The sequence below is a fragment of the Anolis carolinensis genome, unplaced genomic scaffold (assembly GCF_035594765.1).
Source record: "Anolis carolinensis isolate JA03-04 unplaced genomic scaffold, rAnoCar3.1.pri scaffold_10, whole genome shotgun sequence".
In the NCBI taxonomy this organism is placed as follows: domain Eukaryota; kingdom Metazoa; phylum Chordata; class Lepidosauria; order Squamata; family Dactyloidae; genus Anolis; species Anolis carolinensis.
The window spans coordinates 2867652-2895585 of record NW_026943821.1 but is presented as its reverse complement, the minus strand read 5'-3'; the positions used below and the strand labels follow the sequence as shown (position 1 = coordinate 2895585).

General features: G+C 41.1%; 1 protein-coding gene across 4 annotated transcripts in view; it reads right to left on the bottom strand.

Moving 5' to 3' along the window:
- vasp (vasodilator stimulated phosphoprotein) overlaps positions 1-27934 on the bottom strand; it is an 85913-nt gene that overhangs the window by 56181 nt on the left and 1798 nt on the right. For 2 of the 4 annotated variants that reach the window (XM_062962573.1, XM_062962575.1), the window contains exons 1-3: positions 8486-8532; positions 4995-5054; positions 1782-1859 (exon numbers count right to left, since the gene is read on the bottom strand). The exons of 1 other annotated variant lie outside the window; for it this stretch is intronic. In XM_062962573.1, the coding sequence (XP_062818643.1) occupies positions 1782-1859; positions 4995-5054; positions 8486-8517 (170 nt within the window). In that variant the 5' untranslated portion in view covers positions 8518-8532. Of the gene's footprint in view, positions 1-1781; positions 1860-4994; positions 5055-8485; positions 8533-9728; positions 9873-27934 lie in introns of those variants that run through there. One more of the 4 variants, XM_062962574.1, reaches the window with a different exon arrangement.

The window sequence follows — 27934 nt, the reverse complement described above, 5'->3', positions numbered from 1 at the left end:
AATTGGAAGGGACCCCCAAAGGCCATCCAGTCCAGCCCCTGATTAAGAGAGAAATGATAGATATAAATGAGATAGATAGATAGATAGATAGATAGATAGATAGATTGGATAGGATAGATATATCCCTGAATCCTAGAATTGGAAGGGACCCCCAAAGGCCATCCAGTCCAGCCCCTGATTAAGAGAGAAATGATAGATATAAATGAGATAGATAGATAGATAGATAGATAGATAGATAGATAGATAGATAGATTGGATAGGATAGATATATCCCTGAATCCTAGAATTGGAAGGGACCCCCAAAGGCCATCCAGTCCAGCCCCTGATTAAGAGAGAAATGATAGATATACATGAGATAGATAGATTGTTAGATAGATAGATAGATAGATAGATTGTTAGAAAGACAGACAGACAGACAGATAGATAGGATAGATATATCACAGAATCCTAGAGTTGGAAGGAACCCCCAAAGGTCATCCAGTCCAACCCCTGATTAAAAGAGAAATGATAGATATAAATAAGATAGATAGATGGATAGATGGATAGATTGTTAGATAGATAGATAATTAAATAGATAGATACTGTAGATAGATAGATAGATAGATAGATAGATAGATATATCACAGAATCCTAGAGTTGGAAGGGATCCCCAAAGGCCATCCAGCCAAACCCCTTCATCCAGGAAAGAAGACACAATCCGATCCTTCCTGACAGAGGGCCATAGATAGCTATAGATATGATTAAGAGAGAAATGATAGATATACATGAGATAGATAGATAGGATAGATAGATAGGATAGATATATCACGGAATCCTAGAGTTGGAAGGGACCCCCAAAGGCCATCTAGTCCAACCCCTTCTGCTAGGCAAGGAGACACAATCCAATCCTTCCTGAAAGATGGCCATCCAGCCTCTGCGTAAAGGGTTTCCTTAGGATCCTGGAGTTGGAAGATACCACAAGGGCCCTCTCCTTTCCCGCTCCCTTCTACCAGGCAAGAAGACACAATCTGATCCCTCCTGACAGATGGCCATACAGCCATGGATAGTCATAGATATGACTGAGAGAGAGCTAAAAATGGATATAATTGAGACAGACAGACAGATAGGATAGATATATCATGGAATCCTAGAGTTGGAAGGGACCCCCAAAGGCCATCCAATCAAACCCCTTCATCCAGGAAAAAAGACTCAATCCGATCCTTCCCGACAGAGGGCCATAGATAGCTATAGATATGATTAAGAGAGAAATGATAGATATACATGAGATAGATAGATATATCATGAAATCCTAGAGTTGGAAAGGACCCCCAAAGGCCATCCAGTCCAACCTCTTCGGCCAGACAGGAAAACACAATCCAAGCCATACAGATATAGACCGTCATAGAAATGACTGCGAGAATCTATCTAATGGAGATATTGTAGATTGATAGATCATGAAATCTTAGAATTGGAAGGGATCCCCAAAGGTCATCCAGCCCAACCCCCTTCTGCAAGAAGACACAGTTAAAACACTCCTGACAAATGGTCATCCAGCCTCTACTTAAAATATATGAGAGACAGAAAAGTTGGACTAGACGGGTCCCAAGGAAAGAGCCATCAACAAAATGGTTCTGGCAGGGACTTAGGGTGTATCTACAACATTATCATCACAATCCTTATGATTATTATGGCTGTTGTTATTGTTGTTGTTATTGCCTTTGCATTCGCAAGGCCAGGAAGCTCAGCTAAAGAGCAAGGAACGGCGTCATTAATCCAGATCCTGGCTCTACATTCATGCGCACCTGGATTTGTCCACCTGTTTCACTTCGGTTTTCTTGGGTGGATCCGGAGCGGGCGCTTTGGGCTTTCCGAGGGTGATTCTGCCAAAAGGGAAGCAAAGCCAGGTCTCCCAAAAAGGAAGCGTTCCCGTGTATCTCTGTCACTTACAGCCATCCCAAAAAGGCTTTCGGAGTTGCAACTCCAAATTACTCCTCTGCCTTCCCACTTTCCCCGCTGCTTTTTCAAAAGACCCGGTTTCCTTCCCGCTTCCTCTCTTGCTTCCATCGCTGCCAGCAGAGCTCAAACTGCAAAAGCAGCACAAAAGTGAACTAACTTGGGACTGAGGCTGGACCTTTGCTGCCCAATAATGCAGTGCAAACCAATATAATGCAGTTCAGTGTATGATATGGACAGGACAGACGCATATAAAACACTCTGATGCATTATGTGCCATTTGATGCATTATGTGGACCTGTATAGACCTATCCAATGTGGTTCAATGCATTCTATGGACTGTATAGACTCTAATGGACTGTATAGACTATAATGCATTATGTAGACATTATAGACACATATACTGCATTATGTGGACAGTATATTCCCATATACTGCATTATGTGGGCAGCATAGACCCATATAATGCATTATGTGGGCAGTATAGACCCATATAATGCATTATGTAGACAGTATAGACACATATAATGCATTACGTAGACAGTATAGACCCATATAATGCATTATGTGGGCAGTATAGACACATATACTGCATTACGTGGACAGTATAGACCCATATAATGCATTATGTAGACAGTATAGACACATATACTGCATTACGTGGACAGTATAGACCCATATAATGCATTATGTGGACAGTATATTCCCATATACTGCATTATGTGGGCAGCATAGACCCATATAATGCATTATGTAGACAGTATAGACACATATACTGCATTACGTGGACAGTATAGACCCATATACTGCATTATGTGGGCAGTATAGATAAGGCAGTATAGATAAGGGAGTCCAATGCTTTCTATTGACAGTATAGACCCATATAATACATTATGTGGGCAGTATAGACATGCCTAGTATAGACCCATATAATGCATTATGTGGGAAGTGTAGACTCATATAAGACAATGCTTTCTATGGACAGTAGAGTCAGATCAAGCATTATGTAGACAGTATAGACCCATATAATGCATTATGTGGGCGGTATAGACATGCCTGGTATTGACCCATATAATGCATTATGTGGGAAGTGTAGACTCATATAAGACAATGCTTTCTATGGACAGTAGAGTCAGATCAAGCATTATGTAGACAGTATAGACCCATATCATGCATTATGTGGGCGGTATAGACATGCCTGGTATTGACCCATATAATGCATTATGTGGGCAGTATAGATTCATATAAGGCAGTCCAATGCTTTCTATGGACAGTATAGACCCATATAATGCATTATGTAGATAGTATAGACCCATATAATGCATTACGTAGACAGTATAGACCCATATAATGCATTATGTGGGCAGTATAGACACATATACTGCATTACGTGGACAGTATAGACCCATATAATGCATTGTGTAGACAGTATAGACACATATACTGCATTACGTGGACAGTATAGACCCATATAATGCATTATGTGGACAGTATATTCCCATATACTGCATTATGTGGGCAGCATAGACCCATATAATGCATTATGTAGACAGTATAGACCCATATAATGCATTATGTGGACAGTATAGACCCATATACTGCATTATGTGGGCAGTATAGATAAGGCAGTATAGATAAGGGAGTCCAATGCTTTCTATTGACAGTATAGACCCATATAATACATTATGTGGGCAGTATAGACATGCCTGGTATAGACCCATATAATGCATTATGTGGGAAGTGTAGACTCATATAAGACAATGCTTTCTATGGACAGTACAGAGTCAGATCAAGCATTATGTAGACAGTATAGACCCATATAATGCATTATGTGGACAGTATAGACCCATATAATGCATTATGTGGGCGGTATAGACATGCCTGGTATTGACCCATATAATGCATTATGTGGGCAGTATAGATTCATATAAGGCAGTCCAATGCTTTCTATGGACAGTATAGACCCATATAATGCATTATGTAGACAGTATAGACCCATATAATGCATTATGTAGATAGTATAGACCCATATAATGCATTACGTAGACAGTATAGACCCATATAATGCATTATGTGGGCAGTATAGATTCATATAAGGCAGTCCAATGCTTTCTATGGACAGTATAGACCCATATAACGCATTATGTAGACAGTATAGACCCATATAATGCATTATGTAGACAGTATAGACCCATATAATGCATTATGTGGGCAGTATAGATTCATATAAGGCAGTTCAATGCTTTCTATAGACAGTATAGTCCCATATAACGCATTATGTAGACAGTATAGACCCATATAATGCATTATGTAGACAGTATAGACCCATATAATGCATTATGTAGACAGTATAGACCCATATAATGCATTATGTGGGCAGTATAGATTCATATAAGGCAGTTCAATGCTTTCTATAGACAGTATAGACCCATATAATGCATTACGTAGACAGTATAGACCCATATAATGCATTATGTGGGCAGTATAGATTCATATAAGGCAGTCCAATGCTTTCTATGGACAGTATAGACCCATATAACACATTATGTAGACAGTATAGACCCATATAATGCATTATGTAGACAGTATAGACCCATATAATGCATTATGTGGGCAGTATAGATTCGTATAAGGCAGTCCAGTGCTTTCTATCGACAGCATTATATGGGCAGTATAGACATGCCTGGTATAGACCCATATAATGCATTATGTAGACAGTATAGACCCATAGAATGCATTATGTGGACAATGTAGACTCACATAAAGCAATGCTTTCTATGGACAGTACAGAGTCAGATAAAGCATTATGTAGACAGTATAGACCCATATAATGCCATTCAATGCACTATATGACCATATAATGCAATTCTATATGGCAGTGCAGACCCAGTTCATTTAGGAAGTGTGCAAGCTTCCATTGACTTACAGAAGACGACGACGACGGAAAGCTTGCACACTCCCTAAACTCGAGATATAAAACTCCCAGTGTTTCTCTGCTTTAAAATAGTCATTCTGGGGCCTTCTTCTTCCTCCTTCCCCGAACCCCGAATCTGCCCCCAAACCTGAGGTTTGTGGAGTGCTTTCCCTTGGTCTCCTTCGCGGCAGCCGGAGCAGGAGCCGACCTGTAGGATTTCGGGGCATTTCGGAAAGACATTTAGGGTTTTCTCTAGAAATACACTGAACCTCGTTCCTGAAGTTCTTAAGACTGCAGATCCCAGCATCCCCTGCTTCTCCTGGCCATGTTTTAAATGTTTTTGTGCATTTAACTGAATTGTTTTGGATATTAATGATGTTTGATACGTTTTAAATATTTGTATATATTTTGAATTGTATTGTAATGCTTTTAATGTCAGTCGCTTTGAGTCTCCGTATAAATAAACCGATAGCAGGATAAAAAATAAACTAATATATTTTGAATATATATAATCTAACACTCTTAATGCCAGTCGATTTGAGTCTCCGTATAAATAAACCGATAGCAGGATAAAAAATAAACTAATATATTTTGAATATATATAATCTAACACTCTTAATGTCAGTCGATTTGAGTCTCCGTATAAATAAACCGATAGCAGGATAAAAAATAAACTAATATATTTTGAATATATATAATCTAACACTCTTAATGTCAGTCGATTTGAGTCTCCGTATAAATAAACCGATAGCAGGATAAAAAATAAACTAAATAATAATAATTATTATTATTATTATTATTATTATTGAAGATGAAAAGCCATGCAGCAAATGACAAACCAATAGCGGGACAAAATAAACCTTATTATTATTATTATTATTATTATTATTATTATTATTATTATTATTGAAGATGAAAAGCCATGCAGTAAATGACAAACCAATAGCGGGACAAAATAAACCTAATAATAATAATAATAATAATAATAATAATAATAATTATTATTATTATTATTATTATTATTATTGAAGATGAAAAGCCATGCAGCAAATGACAAACCAATAGCGGGACAAAATAAACCTAATAATAATAATAATAATAATAATAATAATAAAAAATATTATTGAAGATGAAAAGCCATGTAGCAAATGACAAACCAATAGCGGGACAAAATAAACCTAATAATAATAATAATAATAATAATAATAATAATAATAATAATAATAAATATTATTGAAGATGAAAAGCCATGCAGCAAATGACAAACTAATAGTGGGACAAAATAAACCTAATAATAATAATAATAATAATAATAAATATTATTGAAGATGAAAAGCCATGCAGCAAATGACAAACCAATAGCGAGACAAAATAAACCTAATACTGTAATAATAATAATAATAATAATAATAATAATAATAATAATAGAAGATGAAAAGCCATGCAGCAAATGACAAACCAATAGCGGAACAAAATAAACCTAATAATAATAATAATAATAATAATAATAATAATAATAATAATAAATATTGTGTTGTTGAAGGCTTTCATGGCATGAATCATTGGGTTGCTGTGAGTTTTCCTGGCTGGCCATGTTCCAGAAGCATTCTCTTCTGATGTTTTGCCCACATCTATGGCAGGCATCCTCAGAGGTTGTGAGGTCTGTTGGAAACTAGGCATGTGAGGGCTTTTTTTATTATATATCTATATCTATATCTATCTATCGGTGGAATGATGTCTAGGGTGATGAGGACTGAATAAAGAACAACACTCAGAAAACAGGAGAATTCCAGACAGGAAACTTATCAGGGCCAGTTAACACCTCCCAACAAAGAATTCCCCCAGGTAGGAAGCAGTCAGGCTTTGAAGCTGCAAGGCTATTCAATGCTAACCAAGCTGGCCCATGGCAACATTCACACTTGCCTCCAACAGACAAGAATTCTTTCTTCCTCCCTCCCTGGACATCCTACCACAGGTGTATAAACCCCACTTGCCTAGTTTCCAACAGACCTCACAACCTCTGAGGATGCCTGCCACAGATGTGGGCGAAACTTCAGGTGAGAATGCTTCTGGAACATGGCCATACAGCTTGGAAAACTCACAACAACCCAATATTATTATTCAAGGAGAAATGCCATAATAATAACAATAACAACAGCAACAATGTTTTCAAAACCTTCAGTGTCTCATCTGTGTATATAAGAAACTAATGACATGGATTTTGGGTCCCATCCTCATTGCGCCGTTACATAATAGGATGCATCTACACTGTCAAATTAATGGAGTTTGGCAGGACTTCAGCTGCTCAATGTGATGGAATTCCTGGGAGTTCTAGTTTGTCAAGACTCCCAGCTCCTCTTTGCCAGAGTAAGCCGGTAACTCCCAGGATTCTATAGTATTCAGCAATTAAAATGGGGTCAAACTGCGTTAATTCGACAGTGCAGATGCACCTCATCGTGCTTTGATACCACTTTTTAACATTCACGGCAACGTTGTATAGGATTTGTAGTAGAGCTTGACAGGTATTTTGCAAAACTGCAAGTCCCAGGTTTCCACAGCGGGCATTATTATTATTATTATTATTATTATTATTATTATTATTATTATTATTATTATTGGGTTGCTGTGGGTTTACTGGGCTGTCTGGCCATGTTCCAGAAGCATTCTCTCCTGACGTTTCACCCACCTCTATGGCAGGCATCCTCAGAGGTTGTGAGGTGTGTTGGAAACTGGGAAACTGGGGTATATATACAGTAGAGTCTCACTTATCCAACGTTCTGGATTATCCAACGCAATTTTGTAGTGAATGTTTTCAATATATCGTGATATTTTGGTGTAAGCTGGAGCTAACAGCGGGAGCTCACTCCCAGGATTTGAACCTGGGACCTTTCGGTCTGCAAGTTCAGCAGCTCAATGCTTTAACACACTTCACCACCGGGGCTCCTTTATTATTATTATGTTTATTTATACAAAAGGAGACTCAAAGCAGCTAACAAAAGTTTGTGCAGTTTAATAAACTTTCCCCATATTCTTATGATAGAACCAATCAGGAAACGGATAACCCAGGGATAGAAATTGTGTTGCCTCGTGTGATGTGCGGGAGGTGTGTCAGAACAAGGCCCTTCCCTTTAAAACACACACACACACACACACACAACCCTGGGACGCAGCAAGGCGGCATTTGAGACAATGACTCATTTCCTGCGCTGCTTCCTGAGCCCAACGTTTTTCCTGCTTCTCCATCTGAGGACTTTTATGGGAGAGAAAATAGGAATATCCCTTTGCCATTGAGAACCACAGATGTTCTTAGGAGATACAGTGGGGGGAAAATGTATTTCGTCAGATCCCAATTGTACAAGTTCTCCCACTTAAAAAGATGAGAGAAGCCTGTAATTGGCATCACAGGTAGACCTCAACTAGGAGAGACAACATGAGAAAACACATCCAGAAAATCACATTTTCAGTTTATGTTGGATAAGTGAGACTCTACTATAGTAATAATAATATATGGCCGAAGATGATACTGTGACACTCTTGCATAGGAATACTACCAGCCGCCTTCTACTGGGTCAGCCTAATAATAATAATAATAATAATAATAATAATAATAATAATAATAATAACAACAACAACTCTTACAAGTCAAACAAGCAGTCAAAGAAGAAGAACATGCCCTGGCAGAATATGTAAAGCAAAGTGAAGAATCTGCTTTGATTGAAGTCAAAAATCAGAAACTCATCAAAGCACAGCAGACAAAAAAAATCAGTACAAGAAAGCCGCACTACAAACTAGAGCTGACAGCTGGCACAACAAAACATTGCATGGAAAGTTCCTTGACAAAACTGAAGGATAAGCTGATAAGGAGGAGACCTGGCTCTGGTTCATGAATGGGACCCTGAAGAAGGAGACAGAAGGCCTGATCCTTGCAGCCCGGGAGCAAGACATCAGAACAAATGCAAGCAAGGCCAAGATTGAAAAATCAGCTGATGACCCAAAATGCAGACTGTGCAAGGAAACCGATGAAACCATTGATCATATCCTGAGCTGCTGTAAGAAAATCACACAGACAGACTGCAAACAGAGGCACAAATATGTGGCCCAAATGATCCATTGGAACTTATGCCTCAATTACCACCTCCCAGCAGGAAGAAACTGGTGGGATCACAAACCTGCAAAAGTATTGGAGAATGAGCACGCAAAGATACTGTGGGACTTTCGAATCCAGACTGACAAAGTTCTGGAACACAACACACCAGACATCACAGTTGTGGAAAAGAACAAGGTTTGGATCATTGATGTCGCCATCCCAGGTGACAGTCGCACTGACGAAAAACAACAGGAAAAATTCAGCCGCTATCAGGACCTCAAGATTGAACTTCAAAGACTCTGGCAGAAACCAGTGCAGGTGGTCCCAGTGGTGATGGGCACATTGGGTGCCATGCCAAAAGATCTCAGGCGGCATTTGGAAACAATAGGCATTGACAAAATTACGATCTGCCAACTGCAAAAGGCCACCCTGCTGGGATCTGCACGCATCATCCGAAAATACATCACACAATCCTAGACACTTGGGAAGTGTTCGACTTGTGATTTTGTGATATGAAATCCAGCATGTCTACCTTGTTTGCTGTGTCATAATAATAATAATAATAATAATAATAATAATAATAATAATAATAATAATAAATGGCCAAAGGTGAGCCAGTGACCTTCTTGCAAAGGCATACGGCCAGCTGGCCTTAAACTGGGACAGGGATGATGAGTTCTGCAGTCTAGCAATGCACGAAGGAGTATACCGTTCCAATCCCGCCCCATCTTGGCCACCCTCGCCCTTGGGCCGATCTTACCGGCGGGGGGCAGGCCCGCTTGCCCCCCAAACAACCTGTCAAAGAGGCCCATTTTGGCCACAGCCAGGTGGCCAATGGCCTGGCCGAGGCGGCCCGACCTCCGTCTCTCCCACCAGCCCCAGAGAGAGTTCCTAAGCAGTGAAGTCACAATGCAAGACAACACCTAGAACATCTTAAGGAAGTCACAATGCAAGACGACACCTAGAACATCCCAATGAAGTCACAATGCAAGACGACACCTAGAACATCCCAATGAAGTCACAATGCAAGACGACACCTAGAACATCCCAATGAAGTCACAATGCAAGACGACACCTAGAACATCCCAATGAAGTCACAATGCAAGACGACACCTAGAACATCCCAATGAAGTCACAATGCAAGACGACACCTAGAACATCCCAATGAAGTCACAATGCAAGACGACACCTAGAACATCTTAAGGAAGTCACAATGCAAGACAACACCTAGAACATCCCAATGAAGTCACAATGCAAGACAACACCTAGAACATCTTAAGGAAGTCACAATGCAAGACAACACCTAGAACATCCCAATGAAGTCACAATGCAAGACGACACCTAGAACATCCCAATGAAGTCACAATGCAAGACGACACCTAGAACATCCCAATGAAGTCACAATGCATGACAGCAACTAGAACATCCCAACGAAGTAATAATGCAAGACAACACTTAGAACATCCTAAGGAAGTCACAATGCAAGATGACACCTAGAACATCCCAATGAAGTGAAAATGCAAGATGGTACCTAGAATATCCCAAGGAAGTCGCAATGCAAGACGGCACCTAGAACATCCTGATGAAGTCATAATGCAAGATGGCACCTAGAACATCCTAATGAAGCCGCAATGCAAGATGGCACCTAGAACACCCTAGCCAAGTCACAATGCAAGAAGGCACCTAGAACATCCCAATGAAGGCACAATGCAAGACAACACCTAGAACATCCTAAGGAAGTCACAATGGATGACAGCACCTAGAACATCCTAATGAAGCCGCAATGCAAGACGGCACCTAGAACACTCTAGCAAGTCACAATGGAAGACAACACCTAGAACATCATAAGGAAGTCACAATGGATGACAGTACCTAGAACATCCTAATGAAGTCGCAATGCAAGACGGCACCTAGAACATCCTAATGAAGACACAATGCAAGATGACACCTAGAACATCCTAATGAAGACACAATGCAAGATGACACCTAGAACATCCCAACGAAGACACAAGGCAGGATGGCACCTAGCACATTCCAACAAAGTCACAATGCAAGACAACACCTAGAACATCCTAATGAATTCACAATGCAAGACAACACCTAGAACATCCCAAGGAAGTCACAATGCAAGACAACACCTAGAACATCCCAAGGAAGTCACAATGCAAGACAACACCTAGAACATCCTAAGGAAGTCACAATGCAAGACAACACCTAGAACATCCTAATGAAGACACAATGCAAGATGACACCTAGAACATCCTAAGGAAGTCACAATGCAAGACAACACCTAGAACATCCTAAGGAAGTCACAATGCAAGACAACACCTAGAACATCCCAAGGAAGTCACAATGCAAGACAACACCTAGAACATCCTAAGGAAGTCACAATGCAAGACAACACCTAGAACATCCTAATGAAGACACAATGCAAGATGACACCTAGAACATCCCAACGAAGACACAAGGCAGGATGGCACCTAGCACATTCCAACAAAGTCACAATGCAAGACAACACCTAGAACATCCTAATGAATTCACAATGCAAGACAACACCTAGAACATCCCAAGGAAGTCACAATGCAAGACAACACCTAGAACATCCTAAGGAAGTCACAATGCAAGACAACACCTAGAACATCCTAAGGAAGTCACAATGCAAGACAACACCTAGAACATCCTAAGGAAGTCACAATGCAAGACAACACCTAGAACATCCTAATGAATTCACAATGCAAGACAACACCTAGAACATCCCAAGGAAGTCACAATGCAAGACAACACCTAGAACATCCCAAGGAAGTCACAATGCAAGACAACACCTAGAACATCCCAAGGAAGTCACAATGCAACCCTAGCCCGCTTCCAAGGATCTCCTGGAATAAGGTTTCCTAATGTTTCAGAGCCTCCCCAAGTTCTCCGATTACAACTCCCCATTTGGAGGGCGATTGTGACGATGGGACGCCTCCCAAAACAGAAACCCAAGGTGGCTCACAACTATTAATTAAAAAACCCATACAGATAGAAATCATACACAAAAGAGCAAAACAGTGCATTCTCAGAGATCGGTATCGGATCCTGTGGCGGTGAGTTCCACAAGTTCCTTCCGGTCAGCTGCCTTCCCCTTTCAGAAGAACAGGAACAAACAACGACATGACACCTTTTCTCTGGCAGAAAAGCAGCTCTTATTTCAGAATCAATGATAGATAAATAAATGGATGGATAAATGGATAGACAGACAGACAAACAGATGGATAGAAATAGATAGATAGATAGATAGATAGATAGATAGATAGATAGATAGATAGATAGATAGACAGACAGAGGAAGGGAGAGAGCGAGGGAGAGACAGATAGACAAACAGATGGAGGGAAATTTTTTTTGATCGTGTCAGAAGCAATTTAAGAACATAATGCAAGTTGCTTCTGGTGTGGGAGAATTGGCCGTCTACAGAGACGTTGCCCAAAGGGCGCCCAGATGTGTTACCATCCTGCTCGGAGGCTTCTTTCATGCCCCCGCCTGCGAAGCTAGAGCTGACAGACAGGAGCTCACCCCGTCTCGCAAATTCAAACACCCAACCTTCAGGTCAGCAGTTCCGCTGGCACAAGGGTTTAAGGTCCCCGGACCTTAGTCTGGGGACCCCTGCCTTAGGGTCTCCATTGATTTGACTTGCCAACTTCCATCCTTTGCTTTTTGTGCATAAATTTTGTGATATTTATGTTCAGGGCTTAAGCCGTGAACGTCTCTGGTTCGACTTCTTCTTTGGCTCCGTGAATTACCCCAAATGCAGGAAACTGCTCTGTAAATTTCCCCAGCTTCCTGTTTCCAATGTGTACACGATCCGATGAAGGAGAGTGTGCCGATGTGTGCGTGCGTGTGTGCATTGTGTGATTTAAGGCCATAGGCTGCTTTTATAAAGGACGGTCAAAGCTGGATTGAAAGCCTGCAGATTGAGACCCCAAACTTTTTAAACAGGAGGCCAGTTCACGGTCCCTCAAACCTTTGGAAAGCCAGAATATAGTTTTAAAAAAAAATGAACAAATTCCTATGCACATTGCACATACAGTAGAGTCTCACTTATCCAAGCTAAACGGGCCAGCAGAACGTTGGATAAGTGAATATGTTGGATAATAAGGAGGGATTAAGGAAAAGCCTATTAAACATCAAATTAAGTTATGATTTTACAAATTAAGCACCAAAACATCATGTTATACAACAAATTTGACAGAAAAAGTAGTTCGATACGCAGTAATGCTATGTAGTAATTACTGTATTTACGAATTTAGCACCAAAATATCACAATGTATTGAAAACATTGACTACAAAACTGCCTTGGATAATCCAGAACCTTGGCAAAGTGAGGCTTGGATAAGTAAGACTCTACTGTATCTTATTTTGAAGTAAAACAAAACAAAACAGGAATAAATACAGCCTCAATAATAATAATAATATCACACAGTCCTAAATGCTTGGAAAGTGTTCGACTTGTGATTTTGTGATATGAAATCCAGCATATATATCTTGTTTGCTGTGTTATATTGTGTCCTTCTGTCAATAATAATAATAATAATAATAATAATAATAATAATAATAATAATAGTAAAGAGAATTGGAAGAGACCCCTTGGGCCACTTAGTCCAACCCCCTTCTACCTTGGTGCACCAAAAGCACAAGCAAAGCACCCCTGACAGATGGCCACCAAGCCTCAATGTTAATAATAGTAATAATAATAGTGATAATAATAATAATAATAATAATAATCCAGCATATCTATTTTGTTTGCTGTGTCATAATAAAATAATAATAATAAATCACACACAAGAAAACTCATGACCATTCATCATTCCCTGCATCCGCACAGTGATGTTGACCAGCTATATCTGCCTAGAAGATCAGGGGGCAGAGGACTCTTACAAGTAAACAAGCAGTCAAAGAAGAAGAACATGCCCTGGCAGAATATGTAAAGCAAAGGGAAGAACCTGCTTTGATTGAAGTCAAAAATCAGAAACTCCTCAAAGCACAGCAGACAAAAAACCAGTACAAGAAAACCGCACTACAAACTAGAGCTGACAGCTGGCACAACAAAATATTGCATGGAAAGTTCCTTGACAAAACTGAAGGAAAAGCTGATAAAGAGAAGACCTGGCTCTGGCTCACGAATGGGACCCTGAAGAAGGAGACAGAAGGCCTGATCCTTGCAGCCCAGGAGCAAGACATCAGGACAAAGGCAATTCAGGCCAAGATCGAAAAATCAGCAGACGACCCAAAATGCAGACTGTGCAAGGAAGCTGATGAAACCATTGATCATATCCTCAGCTGCTGTAAGAAAATCGCACAGACAGACTACAAACAGAGGCACAACTATGTGGCCCAAAGGATTCATTGGAACTTATGCCTCAAGTACCACCTCCCAGCAGCAAAGAACTGGTGGGATCACAAACCTGCAAAAGTCTTGGAAAATGAGCACGCAAAGATACTGTGGGACTTCCGAATCCAGACTGACAAAGTTCTGGAACACAACACACCAGACATCACAGTTGTGGAAAAGAAAAAGGTTTGGATCATGGATGTCGCCATCCCAGGTGACTGTCGCATTGACGAAAAACAACAGGAAAAACTCAGCCGCTATCAGGACCTCAAGATTGAACTTCAAAGACTCTGGCAGAAACCAGTGCAGGTGGTCCCAGTGGTGATGGGCACATTGGATTCCGTGCCAAAAGATCTCAGCCGGCATTTGGAAACAATAAACATTGACAAAATTACGATCTGCCAGCTGCAAAAGGCCACCCTACTGGGATCTGCAACATCATCCGAAAATACATCACACAGTCCTAGACACTTGGGAAGTGTCCGACTTGTGATTTTGTGAAACGAAATCCAGCATATCTATCTTGTTTGCTGTGTCATACAATAAATAATAATTAATAATAATATCTGCAAAAGGCCACCCTACTGGGATCTGCGCGCATCATCCGAAAATACATCACAGAGCCCTAGACACTTGGGAAGTGTTCGACTTGTGATTTTGTGATACGAAATCCAGCATATCTATTTTGTTTGCTGTGTCATAATAAAATAAAATAAAATAATAATAATAACAATAATAATCTTTAAGAGGAAAAGCCACACAGAAAGTGACAAACCGATGCCTGATTCAGACGAATTGGCAGAAAAGCCTGATTCAAGACTGAATGATCCAGTGCTTCAAAAAAGAAAAAAGGACTTTGAAGAGCTAAAAGCCAGCATGGCTTCATCCTTCTATCAAGCCAGAAGGAGCCATGCAATGCTATGGAGCCCTGGGAGTTGTAGTTTGTCAAGATTTCCATGAAAGAGCAACCACCAAAATAGAGAACAAAGGGTGTATCTAAAATGTGTATTGAATGCAGTTTGACATCAATTCAACCATCATGACTCTATGAGAGAGAAATGCCAAAGACCTGGGGAAACTACAACTCCCAAGATTCCAAAACATTGAGACATGGCACTTAAAGTGGAGCCAAACCGTATTAATTCTACATTGTAGAAACCCATTGAGATGGATTTGTCCTCTAGTTGCCCCTCTATGAAATGCTTGGGCCACCTTTTTCTTGGAAACTAAAAAAAAAAACTCCTTCCCTTTTTTGACCGATTATGATAAAGAAAACGGTGTAAAGGCTAATGCATCACAATGTGAGTCAACCAGCGAATGAATCCAACCCAGAAGACAGAAATAAGGGAAATGACTATCCACGAATCCAAGTGGTGATGAATTCAGTAGCCTCTCATAGGAGCATCTACACTGTAGAAATAACACAGTTTGGGATCACTTTAACCAACCAAGGCTTAATGCTATGAATTCCAGAGACTAATAGTCTGTACTCTTGGGCAGAGAAGGAAGGCGAGAGAGATGCCAGACTGAGGTCCTGGTGAAATTCTAGTACAAGTCTGTCACTGTAGAGAGAAAAACATTGGGAAGCGGGGTGAGCTCCCGTTGTTAGCCCCAGCTTCTGCCAACCTAGCAGTTTGAAAACATGCCAATGTGAGTAGATCAATAGGTACTGCTCCGGCGGAAATGTAATGGCGCACCATGCAGTCATGCCTATGGCCACATGACCTTGGAGGTGTCTACGATCAACGCCGGCTCTTCGGCTTAGAAATGATGAGCACCAACCCCCAGAATCAGATACAACTAGACTTAATGTCAGGGGAAACCTTTACTATTACTATGTTATATATTGCTTTTATATACTGTATATACTCGAATAGAAGCCTAGTTTTTCAGCCCTTTATTAAGACTGAAAAAGCCCCTCTCGGCTTATACTCAGGTGAGGGTCCTGGTTGGCTTATATTTGGGTCAGCTTATACTTAATAACATATGGTACATTTATTATTTTTCTCTATTATTATTGGTATTATTACATTTATTATTTTTCTCTATTATTGTTGCTACTATTACATTTATTTTACTCTATTTTTATTATTATTATTAATACATTTATTATTTCGCTCTGATCTTCTTATTATTGCATTTATTATTTTACTCTATTTATTATTACTTGTATTATTTTCCTGTATTTATTATTATTATTATTAGGTAAATGTATTATTTTACTCTATTATTATTAAAAGGATACATAAGCACATTTACATTGAAGAAGATGAGAATCATGATTTGATCAGAATCGGACAGTCTTATCTTAAATTTCAGCTTGATGTAAATATTCAAAAACATTTAAACTATCGATGCCTCAATTAATGTAATTTTATTGATATCTGTTTTTATTTCTGAAATTTACCACCCTCGGCTTATACTGGAGTCAATGTTTTCCCAGTTTTTTTGTGGTAAAATTAGGTGCCTCGGCTTATATTTGGGTCGGGTTATACTCGAGTATATACGGTATATGTCTGTCATTAAATTTCTGCCATCTATTATGTTGTACACCCCCAAGGGTGAGAAAAATGATATAGACATGCAATAAATAAATAAATACAGTAGAGTCTCACTTATCCAATATAAACGGGCCGGTAGAACGTTGGATAAGCGAATATGTTGGATAATAAGGAGGGATTAAGGAAAAGCCTATTAAACATCAAATTAGGTTATGATTTTACAAATTAAGCACCAAAACATCATGTTATACAACCAATTTGGCAGAAAAAGTAGTTCAATAGGCAGTAATGCTACATAGTAATGACTGTATTTACAAATTTAGCACCAAAATATCACGATATATTGAAAACATTGACTACAAAAATACGTTGGATAATCCAGAATGTTGGATAAGCGAGTGTTGGATAGGTGAGACTCTACTGTAGTTCAATATGCAGTAATGCTATGTAGCAATTACTGTATTTATTAATTTAGCACCAAAATATCACAATGCATTGAAAACACTGACTACAAAAATGCGTTGGATAATCCAGAACGTTGGATAAGTGAGACTGTACTGTATTGTATTTATGCATTTAGCACCAAAATATCACGATGTATTGAAAACATTGACTACAAAAATGCGTTGGATAATCCAGAACGTTGGATAAGTGAGACTGTACTGTACTGTATTTATGCATTTAGCACCAAAATATCACGATGTATTGAAAACATTGACTACAAAAATGCATTGGATAATCCAGAACGTTGGATAAGTGAGACTGTACTGTACTGTATTTATGCATTTAGCACCAAAATATCACGATGTATTGAAAATATTGACTACAAAAATGCGTTGGATAATCCAGAACCTTGGATAAGTGAGACTGTACTGTACTGTATTTACGCATTTAGCACCAAAATATCACGATGTATTGAAAACATTGACTACAAAAATGCGTTGGATAATCCAGAACGTTGGATAAGTGAGTGTGGGATAAGTGAGACTCTACTGTAGATGGAAAGACAGATGGATATATGGATTGATAGACAGATAGATATGGGATTACACATTTTAACATTTGGGGCTGAATTGCAATGCGATGTTTTGCTTAAACCCATTTCGTTTTTGGGAAGAATTCATTCCTGTTTTCCAATGACAACAAGCGCATTATCAAGGTGAATGAGTCCGCAAGCATATTGTATGTTTTTCACAAAGCACATAGAAATCAAAACGCTTCCACTTTAAGTATTTTTGGCTCCTTGTTTTCTGGGAAATACAGGTTTTCTGGAGATCGGCCTGATAAAAAGGAGAAGGTAAATGGGTGGGGAAGGACTATGTCGCAATCCAGGTGCGATGGAAGGAAAGACAGCAACCAGGTGACTAAGAGAGGCTTAGGTAAATTCCAGGTAACCTTTGCAAATCAGGGTACTACGTATCCCAAGGACATGGGTCCATCAACACTGTGGATAGAGTCCAATTTGGCCCCACTTGAACTGCTCAATGTGATGGAATCCTGGATGTTGTAGTTTTCCAAAGAGCGGCCAAAGAGTGCTAAGGCCTCGCCAAACTACAACTCCCAGGATGCCATTAGCAGGTAAAGTAGTGTCAAAGGGAAAGGCGGCATATTTTGCAATGAAGTTACAAACGCATTCGGCACATGCTCAGAGTCACTCTCTATGGATACTTTCCAGATACGAGGAGACTGAAGAATGGGAAGAAAGTCTTGCAAAGAGACCTTCAAAGACCATCTGGACAATCTCATAAGACCATAGGTAAGCAAAGAGACCTCCAAAGACCATTTAGACGGCCTCATAGGACCATAGGTAAGGTAAGTGACCTCCAAAAGCCATCTAGATGGTCTCATAGGCTGTAGCTAAGCAAAGAGACCTTCAAAGACATTCTAGACAATCTCATAAGGCCATAAGTAAGCAAAGAGACCTCCAAAGACCATCCAGACAATCTCATAGGACCATAGGTAAGGGAAGTGAACTCCAAAAGCCATCTAGATGGTCTCATAAGGCCATAGCTAAGCAAAGAGACCTTCAAAGACCATCTAGACAATCTCATAAGACCATAGGTAAGCAAAGAAACCTCCAAAGACCATCTAGACGGTCTCATAGGACCATAGGTAAGGGAAGTGACCTCCAAAAGCCATCTAGATGGTCTCATAAGGCCATAGCTAAGCAAAGAGACCTTCAAAGACAATCTAGACAATCTCATTAGACCATAAGTAAGCAAAGAGACCTCCAAAGACCATCCAGACAATCTCATAGGACCATAGGTAAGGAAAGTGACCTCCAAAAGCCATCTAGATGGTCTCATAGGCTGTAGCTAAGCAAAGAGACCTTCAAAGACATTCTAGACAATCTCATAAGGCCATAAGTAAGCAAAGAGACCTCCAAAGACCATCCAGACAATCTCATAGGACCATAGGTAAGGGAAGTGAACTCCAAAAGCCATCTAGATGGTCTCATAAGGCCATAGCTAAGCAAAGAGACCTTCAAAGACCATCTAGACAATCTCATAAGACCATAGGTAAGCAAAGAAACCTCCAAAGACCATCTAGACGGTCTCATAGGACCATAGGTAAGGGAAGTGACCTCCAAAAGCCATCTAGATGGTCTCATAAGGCCATAGCTAAGCAAAGAGACCTTCAAAGACAATCTAGACAATCTCATTAGACCATAAGTAAGCAAAGAGACCTCCAAAGACCATCCAGACAATCTCATAGGACCATAGGTAAGGAAAGTGACCTCCAAAAGCCATCTAGATGGTCTCATAAGGCCATAGCTAAGCAAAGAGACCTTCAAAGACATTCTAGACAATCTCATAAGGCAATAAGTAAGCAAGGAGACCTCCAAAGACCAGGTAGACTTAGGTCAACCCTAAGTCTAAAGTTTAGGACAGGGGCCAGGTCAATGACCTTGGAGGGGCTTAGTTTGGGGACCCCTGATGTAGACACACCCTTAGAGCAGGCATCCTTTTCGCTATCTTCCTGCAGGCGTTGCAAAGAAGGAGCTGTTTTGTTTCCCGCAAAGGGAAGCTAGCCTTACACAAAGAACAGTATTGTCTATTAGGCGTTTGCCTTTTAATGGCAGAGCTTTTAAACTGTATTGATCTTTTAAGGACAATTATTTTTAGAGAGTGGTATGCTTTTCCTATATAATGGAAGGGGTGGATATGCTATTTCCGGGGGCACCCAAAGGCCATCTAGTCCAGCCCCCGGGAGCAGTGTATGGCGTGCGTAAAGCACATATCATTATCATTATAATATTTTTTGAATTTATTGCCTGCCTCTCCTTATGCCTCAAGGTGGGGTACAACACAGCGGAAATACATCATAATACTAAATAATACTATTACAAAAAGGCTGAAACTTCCAACTTCTTTGGGTGAAAAATGTACTTTAGCAAATCAACTGTTCCTAATAATAACAGAGTATGTAAAGCAAAGTGAAGAACCTGCTTTGATTGAAGTCAAAAATCAGAAACTCCTCACGGCACAGCAGACAAAAAACCAGTACAAGAAAACCGCACTACAAACTAGAGCTGACACAGCTGGCAGAACAAAACACTGCATGGAAAGTTCCTTGACAAAATTGAAGGAAAAGCTGATAAGGTTGAGATTGAACTTCAAAGACTCTGGCAGAAACCAGTGCAGGTGGTCCTGGTGGTGATCGGCACATTGGGTGCCATGCCAAAAGATCTCAGCCGGCATTTGGAAACAATAGACATTGACAAAATTATTATCTGCCAACTGCAAAAGGCCACCCTACTGGGATCTGCACGCATCATCCGAAAATACATCACACAGCCCTAGATACTTGGGAAGTGTTCGACTTGTGATTTTGTGATACGAAATGCAGCATATCTATCTTGTTTGCTGTGTCATAATAAAATTATTATTATTATTATTATTATTATTATTATTATTATTATTATTATTATTATTATTATTATACCCCACCACCATCTTCCCGAAGTGACTCAAGGCGGCTTACATGGGGCCAAGCCCGAACATAACAGACATAGTAAAACACATCAAGTAAAACAAGTCAATAAAAACATATCAATAACAAATCAATTAAAAATACCGTATATACTCGAGTATATGCCGACCCGAATATAAGCCGAGGCACCTAATTTTACCACAAAAAAACTGGGAAAACATTGACTCAGGTATAAGCCGAGAGTGGGAAATTTCAGAAATAAAAATAGATACAATAGAGTCTCACTTATCCAACATAAACAGGCCGGCAGAACGTTGGATAAGCAAATATGTTGGATAATAAGGAGAGATTAAGGAAATCCTATTAAACACCAAATTAGGTTATGATTTTACAAATTAAGCGCCAAAACATCATGTTATACAACAAATTTGACATAAGAAGGAGTTCAATACACAGTCATGCTATGTAGTAATTACTATATTTACGAATTTAGCACCAAAATATCACGATGTATTGAAAACATTGACTACAAAAATGCGTTGGATAATCCAGAACATTGGATAAGCGAGTGTTGGATAAGTGAGACTCTACTGTACTAATAAAATTACATTAATTGAGGCATCAGTAGGTTAAATGTTTTTGAATATTTACATAAAACTGTAATTTAAGATAAAACTGTCCAACTCTGGTTAAATCATTAGTCTCATCTTCTTCAATGTAAATGTGCTTATGTATCCTTTTCATAATAATAGAGTAAAATAATAAATGTAATAATACTAATAAATACAGTGAAATAATAAATGTAACCATAATTGTATGGGAGTGAAATAATAAATGTAACCATAATTGTATCAGAGAGAAATAATAAATGTAACCTTAACTGTATCGGAGTGAAATAATAAATGTAACCATAATTGTATCGAAGTGAAATAATAAATGTATTAATAATAATAACAATAGAGTAAAATAAATGTAATACAGTAGAGTCTCACTTATCCAACACTCGCTTATCCAACGTTCTGGATTATCCAACGCATTTTTGTAGTCAATGTTTTCAGTATATCAAGATATTTTGGTGCTAAATTCATAAATACAGTAATTACTACATAGCATTACTGCGTACTGAACTACTTTTTCTGCCAAATTTGTTGTCGAACATGATGTTTTGGTGCTTTATTTGTAAAATCATAACCTAATTTGATGTTTAATAGGCTTTTCCTTAATGCTTCCTTATTATCCAACATATTCGCTTATCCAACATTCTGCTGGCCCGTTTATGTTGGATAAGTGAGACTCTACTGTAGTAACAATATTAATACAGTAAAATAAATGTAATAATGATAATAAAGTAAAATAATAAATGTAATAATGATAATAAATAGAGTAAAATAATAAATGTAATAATACCAATAATAATAGAGAAACATAATAAATGTACTACATATACTCGAGTATAAGCCGACTCGAATATAACCAACAAGGACCCTCGCCCGAGTATAAGCCAAAGGGGGCTTTTTCAGTCCCAAAAAGTGGCTGAAAAACTCGGCTTATACTCGAGTATATACGGTAGATTGAATAAAAACATGAAAGACGCATAAAAATAACTGGCCCATAAAGTGCATATATTCTATTCACAATCCTGAGTTGGACTGAGTTTGACCTTGCTTTAACTCCTATGGGAGTTGTAGTTTTACAAGTTTTTTTTAGTTCATTTTACAAAATTAACCACAATTACTTTCAGGATTTCTCAAAGATGGATCCAGGGGAGTCAAAGAAGTGTCAAAAGTGCTTTAATTCTGCAGTGTCAACACACCCAAAGCCCTTTCCAAGTCAACGAACCCAACGCTTGAGTAAATGCCATAGGTCTACTCAAAGCCATCAGTGGGAAAAGGGTCGACAAGTGAGGAAAGGAAACTCAGAACACTCCCTTCCGAAACTTTTCTTCGGCTAGACGTGGTTCACTTTTGCAAGGCTTTGTGCCTCCAGGAGGGAAGGCAACACACGCCCAGGCCATGAAATCACCACGTTTGCAGCCTCCTCGGGGCAGAGACTCCACTTTTTGCAATTCTTTGCCTTCCGAGAAGGAAAATACAATGGGAGAGGAAAGGGGGGGGGGGTCTCAAAATAAAATCCATACCATAGAATTGGGTGCTACCTCCCCTTGGACCCAACCGCTTAACATATTACCCTGAAGAAGGAGACAGAAGGCCTGATCCTTGCAGCCCAGGAGCAAGCCATCAGAACAAAGGCAATTCAGGCCAAGATCAAAAAATCAGCTGATGACCCAAAATGCAGACTGTGCAAGCAAACCGACGAAACCATTGATCATATCCTCAGCTGCTGTAAGAAAATCGCACAGACAGACTACAAACAGAGGCACAACTATGTGGCCCAAATGATTCATTGGAACTTATGCCTCAAGTACCACCTCCCAGCAGCAAAGAACTGGTGGGATCACAAACCTGCAAGTCTTGGAAAATGAGCATGGAAAGATACTGTGGGACTTCCGAATCCAGACTGACAAAGTCCTGGAACACAACACACCAGACATCACAGTTGTGGAAAAGAAAAAAGTTTGGATCATTGATGTCGCCATCCCAGGTGACTAAAAACAACAGGAAAAACTCAGCCGCTATCAGGACCTCAAGATTGAACTTCAAAGACTCTGGCAGAAACCAGTGCAGGTGGTCCCGGTGGTGATGGGCACACTGGGTGCCGTGCCAAAAGATCTCAGCCAGCATTTGGAAACAATAGACATTGACAAAATCACGATCTGCCAACTGCAAAAGGCTACCCGACTGGGATCTGTGCGCATCATCCGAAAATACATCACACAGTCCTAGACACGTGGGAAGTGCTCGACTTGGGATTTTGTGATACGAAATCCAGCATATCTATCTTGTTTGCTGTGTCATAAAATAATAATAACAACAACAACAACAACAACAACAATAAATCACATAGTCCTAGACACTTGGGAAGTGTTCAACGTGTGATTTTGTGATACGAAATACAGCATATCTATCTTGTTTGCTGTGTCATACAATAAAATAATAAAATAATAATAATAATAATAATAATAATAGTAGTAGTAGTAGTAATAGTAGTAGTAGTAATGGGCAGGGGGTCTAAAGGATAAGAGGTGGGGGTCCATAAAGAAAAGGGGTCCCAAAGGATGTATGCAGAGGATGTCTCTAAAGTAGGAAAGTTCCCAAGGAAAAATGGTCTCTAAGGAACGGGAGAGAAGGGTCCTTAAATCAGGAGGATTCCATAAGGAAGAGGTGTAGCCAGAAAAAAGAGGGTTCCTCAAGAAACGATGGTGGATACAGAATGGGGAACGATGCCTGGCTTGACAGCAGTACGTGTGAAAAAGACCTTGGAGTCCTTGTGGACAACAAGTTAAACATGAGCCTACAATGTGATGTGGCAGCAAAAAAAGCCAATGGGATTTTGGCCTGCATAAATAGAAAACTAGTGCCTAGATCCAGGGAAGTCGTGCTCCCCCTTATTCTGCCTTGGTCAGACCACACCTGGAATCTCACACTGTGTCCAACTCTGGGCACCACAGTTGAAGGGAGATGTTGACAAGCTGGAAAGCGTCCAGAGGAGGGCAACTAAAATGATCAAGGGTCTGGAGAACAAGCCCTATGAGGAGCGGCTTAAAGAGCTGGGCATGTTTAGCCTGCAGAAGAGAAGGCTGAGAGGAGACATGATAGCCATGTACAAATACGTGAAGGGAAGTCATAGGGAGGAGGGAGAAAGATTGTTTTTTAGACTAGGACACGGAACAATAGCTTCAAACTACAGGAAAGGAGATTCCACCTGATCATCAGGAAGAACTTCTCACTGTGAGAAAAACTGTTCAGCAGTGGAACTCTCTGCCCCAGACTGTGGTGGAGGCTCCTTCTTTGGAGGCTTTTAAGCAGAGGCTGGATGGCCATCTGTCGGGGGTGCTTTGAATGCGATTTTCTGCTTCTTGGCGGGGGGTTGGACTGGATGGCCCATGAGGTCTCTTCCAACTCTACGATTCTATGATTTTATGAAAGGGGGTTCCTAGGGAAAGGAGAGAGGGGTGGTCCCCAATAAAAGGGGAAGGGGACTGCTCTAAAGTTAGAAGTCCTCAAGGAAGGATGGATCCTAAAGAAGGGGTGAGATGAGTCCCTAAGGAAGGAAAAGTCCCAATGGAAAGAAGGTCTTAAGAAAAGGAGGAGTCTAAAGAAGAAGGTCGCAAGAGGAAGGAGGTTCTCCAAGGAAAAGGGAGCGGATGTCTATCCTTAAGAAAGAGGGGTCTTCAAGGAAGGAGTTCCCTAAGGAAGGAATGGAGGTCCCTCAAGAAAATTGGAAGAAGTTCCTAAAAAGTGGGGACCTCAAGAAAGGGAGGAAAATGGTCCCTAAGGAAGAAAGTCCCAAAAAGAACGGAAGGAGGAAGTTGGGTCCTCAAAGAAAAGGTTCTCCAAAGAAGAAGGAGGGGAGGTCCCTAAGAAAGAGAGATCTCCAAGGAAGGGGTTGGACTAGATCCTGAAGGAAGGAAGGAAGGAAGGAAGGAAGGAAGGAAGGAAGGAAGGAAGGAAGGAAGGAAGGGTCCTCATGGAAGGGAAGTCTTCAGGAAGAGGAGTTGTCCCAAGAAAATTGGGAAGAGGTCTCCCTAAAGAAGGAGGACCCCAAGGAAGAGAAGAAGGAGGTTCTCCAAGGAAGAGAAGAAGGAGGTTCTCCAAGGAAGAGAAGGAGGAGGTTCTCCAAAGAAGAGAAGGAGGTTCTCCAAGGAAGAGGGAGGGAATGTATGTCCCTAAGAACGTGAATTCCCCAAAGAAATGAGGAAGAAGGTCCCAAAAGGGAGTCTTAACAAAAGGGGATTTTCCTAGGAAGAGGAAGGTGATGTCCTTAGGAAAGAGCATCTAAGAAAGTTCCAAAAAGGAGGAAGAAAGGGAGGTCCACTAAGAAAATGGGAAGGTCTCTACAGAAGTGTTGTCGAAGGCTTTCATGGCCGGAATCACAGGGTTGTTGTTTGTTTTTCAGGCAGTTTGGCCATGTTCCAGAAGCATTCTCTTCTGACGTCCCGCCCACATCTGTGGCAGGCATCCTCAGAGGTTGAGAGGTATATGAAGGATGAGCCTCAAGGAAGAGAGGGTGGAAGTCTGTTCCCAGTGGAAGAGAGGTCTTCATGAAGAGGGGGGTCCGAAGGAAAGTGAGAGGAGGATTCCTTAAAGAAAGGGACCCCCAAGGCAGGATGGTCCCAAACAAAAGGAGGTTCTCCAAGGAGGAAGGAGGGTAGGTCCGTAAGAAAGAGTGGTCTCCAAAGTAGGGGGGTCCCCAAGAAGGAAAACAGGGTCCCAACTGGATGGAGATCTTTAGAAAGAGAGGTGGTCCCAGAAGGTGGGAAGAGAGATAGGTTCCCTAAGAAAGAGGGAGGGGATATATGTCCCTAAGAAAGAGGGGTTGCCGAAGGAAGAAGGTCCCAAAGGGGGGTCCTAAAGAAAGGGAGGTCTCCAAGGAAGAGGGAGGGGAGGCCTGTCCCCAAGAAAGTGGGGTCTCCAAGGAAGGACAGATCCAAAAGGAAGGAGGGGGTCCCCAAGAAAAGTGGGAAGAGGGGTCTCCAACGAAGGGGGTCCCCAAGGAAGAAGGTCCTCAAAGGCAGGAGGTTCTCCAAGGAAGAGGGAGGGTCCTTCCCTAAGAAAGAGGGGTCTCCAAGGAAGGAAGAGGGGGTCCCAAGGAAAGTGGGAAGAAGGGTCCTAAAGAAGGGGTTCCCTGAGGAAGAGGGAGGGGATGTATGTCCCTAAGAAAGAGGGGTTCTTGGAAGACGAAGGTCCTCAAAGGGGGTCCTAAAGAAAAGAAGAGGGAGAAGATGCCTGACCCTAAGAAAGTGGGGTCTCCAATGAAGGGAAGATCCAAAAGGAAGGAGGGGAACCCCAAGAAAAGTGGGACAAGGGTCGCTAAAGGAGGGGGTCCCCAAGGAAGAAGGTCCTCAAAGGAAGGGGGTTCTCCAAGGAAGGGCAGAAGGAGATAGATGTCCCTGAGAAAGAGGAGTTCTTGGAGGAAGAAGGTCTTCAAAGTGGGTCCTAAAGAAAAGAAGAGGGAGGGGAGGCCTGTCCCTAGGAAGGAGGGGTCTCCAATGAAGGATTGATCCAAAAGGAAGGAGGGGAATCCCAAGAAAAGTGGCACAAGAATCCCTAAAGGAGGGGGTCTCCAAGGAAGAAGGTCCTCAAAGAAAGGGGGTCCTCCAAGGAAGAGGGAGGGGAGGCCTGACCTTAAGAAAGAGAGGTCTCCAATGAAGACTAGTCCCAAAAGGAAGGAGGGGAACCCCAAGAAAAGTGGGACAAGGGTCGCTAAAGGAGGGGGTCCCCAAGGAAGAAGGTCCTCAAAGGAAGGGGGTTCTCCAAGGAAGGGAGGAAGGAGATAGATGTCCCTAAGAAAGAGGGGTTCTTGGAGGAAGAAGGTCCTCAAAGGGGGTCCTAAAGAAAGGAAGAGGGAGGGGAGGCCTGACCCTAAGAAAGAGGGGTCTCCAAGGAAGGATAGATCCAAAAGGAAGGAGAGGAACCCCAAGAAAAGTGGGACAAGGGTCCCTAAAGGAGGGGGGTCTCCAAGGAAGAAGGTCCTCAAAGGAAGGGAGGAAGGAGATAGATGTCCCTGAGAAAGAGGGGCTCTTGGAGGAAGAAGGTCCTCAAAGGGGGTCCTAAAGAAAGGACGAGGGAGGGGGTGCCTGACCCTAAGAAAGAGGGGTCTCCAAGGATGGAGAGATCCAAAAGGAAGGAAGGGGTCCCCAAGAAAAGTGGGAAGAGGGGTCTCTAAAGAAGAAGGTCCTCAAAGGAAGAGAGGAAGGAGATAGATGTCCCTGAGAAAGAGGGGTTCTTGGAGGAAGAAGGTCTTCAAAAAGGAAGAGGGTTCTCCAAGGAAGAGGGGGTGGGGCTGTCCCTAAGAAAGAGGGGTCTCCAAGGAAGGACAGATCCAAAAGGAAGGAGAGGAACCCCAAGAAAAGTAGGGAGAGGGGTCTCTAAAGAAGGGGTCCCCAAGGAAGAAGGTCCTCAAAGGAAAAGAGTTCTCAAAGGAAGAGGGAGGGGAGGTCCCTAAGGAAGAGGGGTCTCCAAGGAAGGAAGAGGGGGGTCTCCATGGAAGGGAGGTCTTGGGAAGAGAGGGGGTCCCAAGGAAAGTTGAAAGGAGGGTCCTAAAGAAGGGGTTCCCTTAGGAAAAGGGTGGGGATGTAT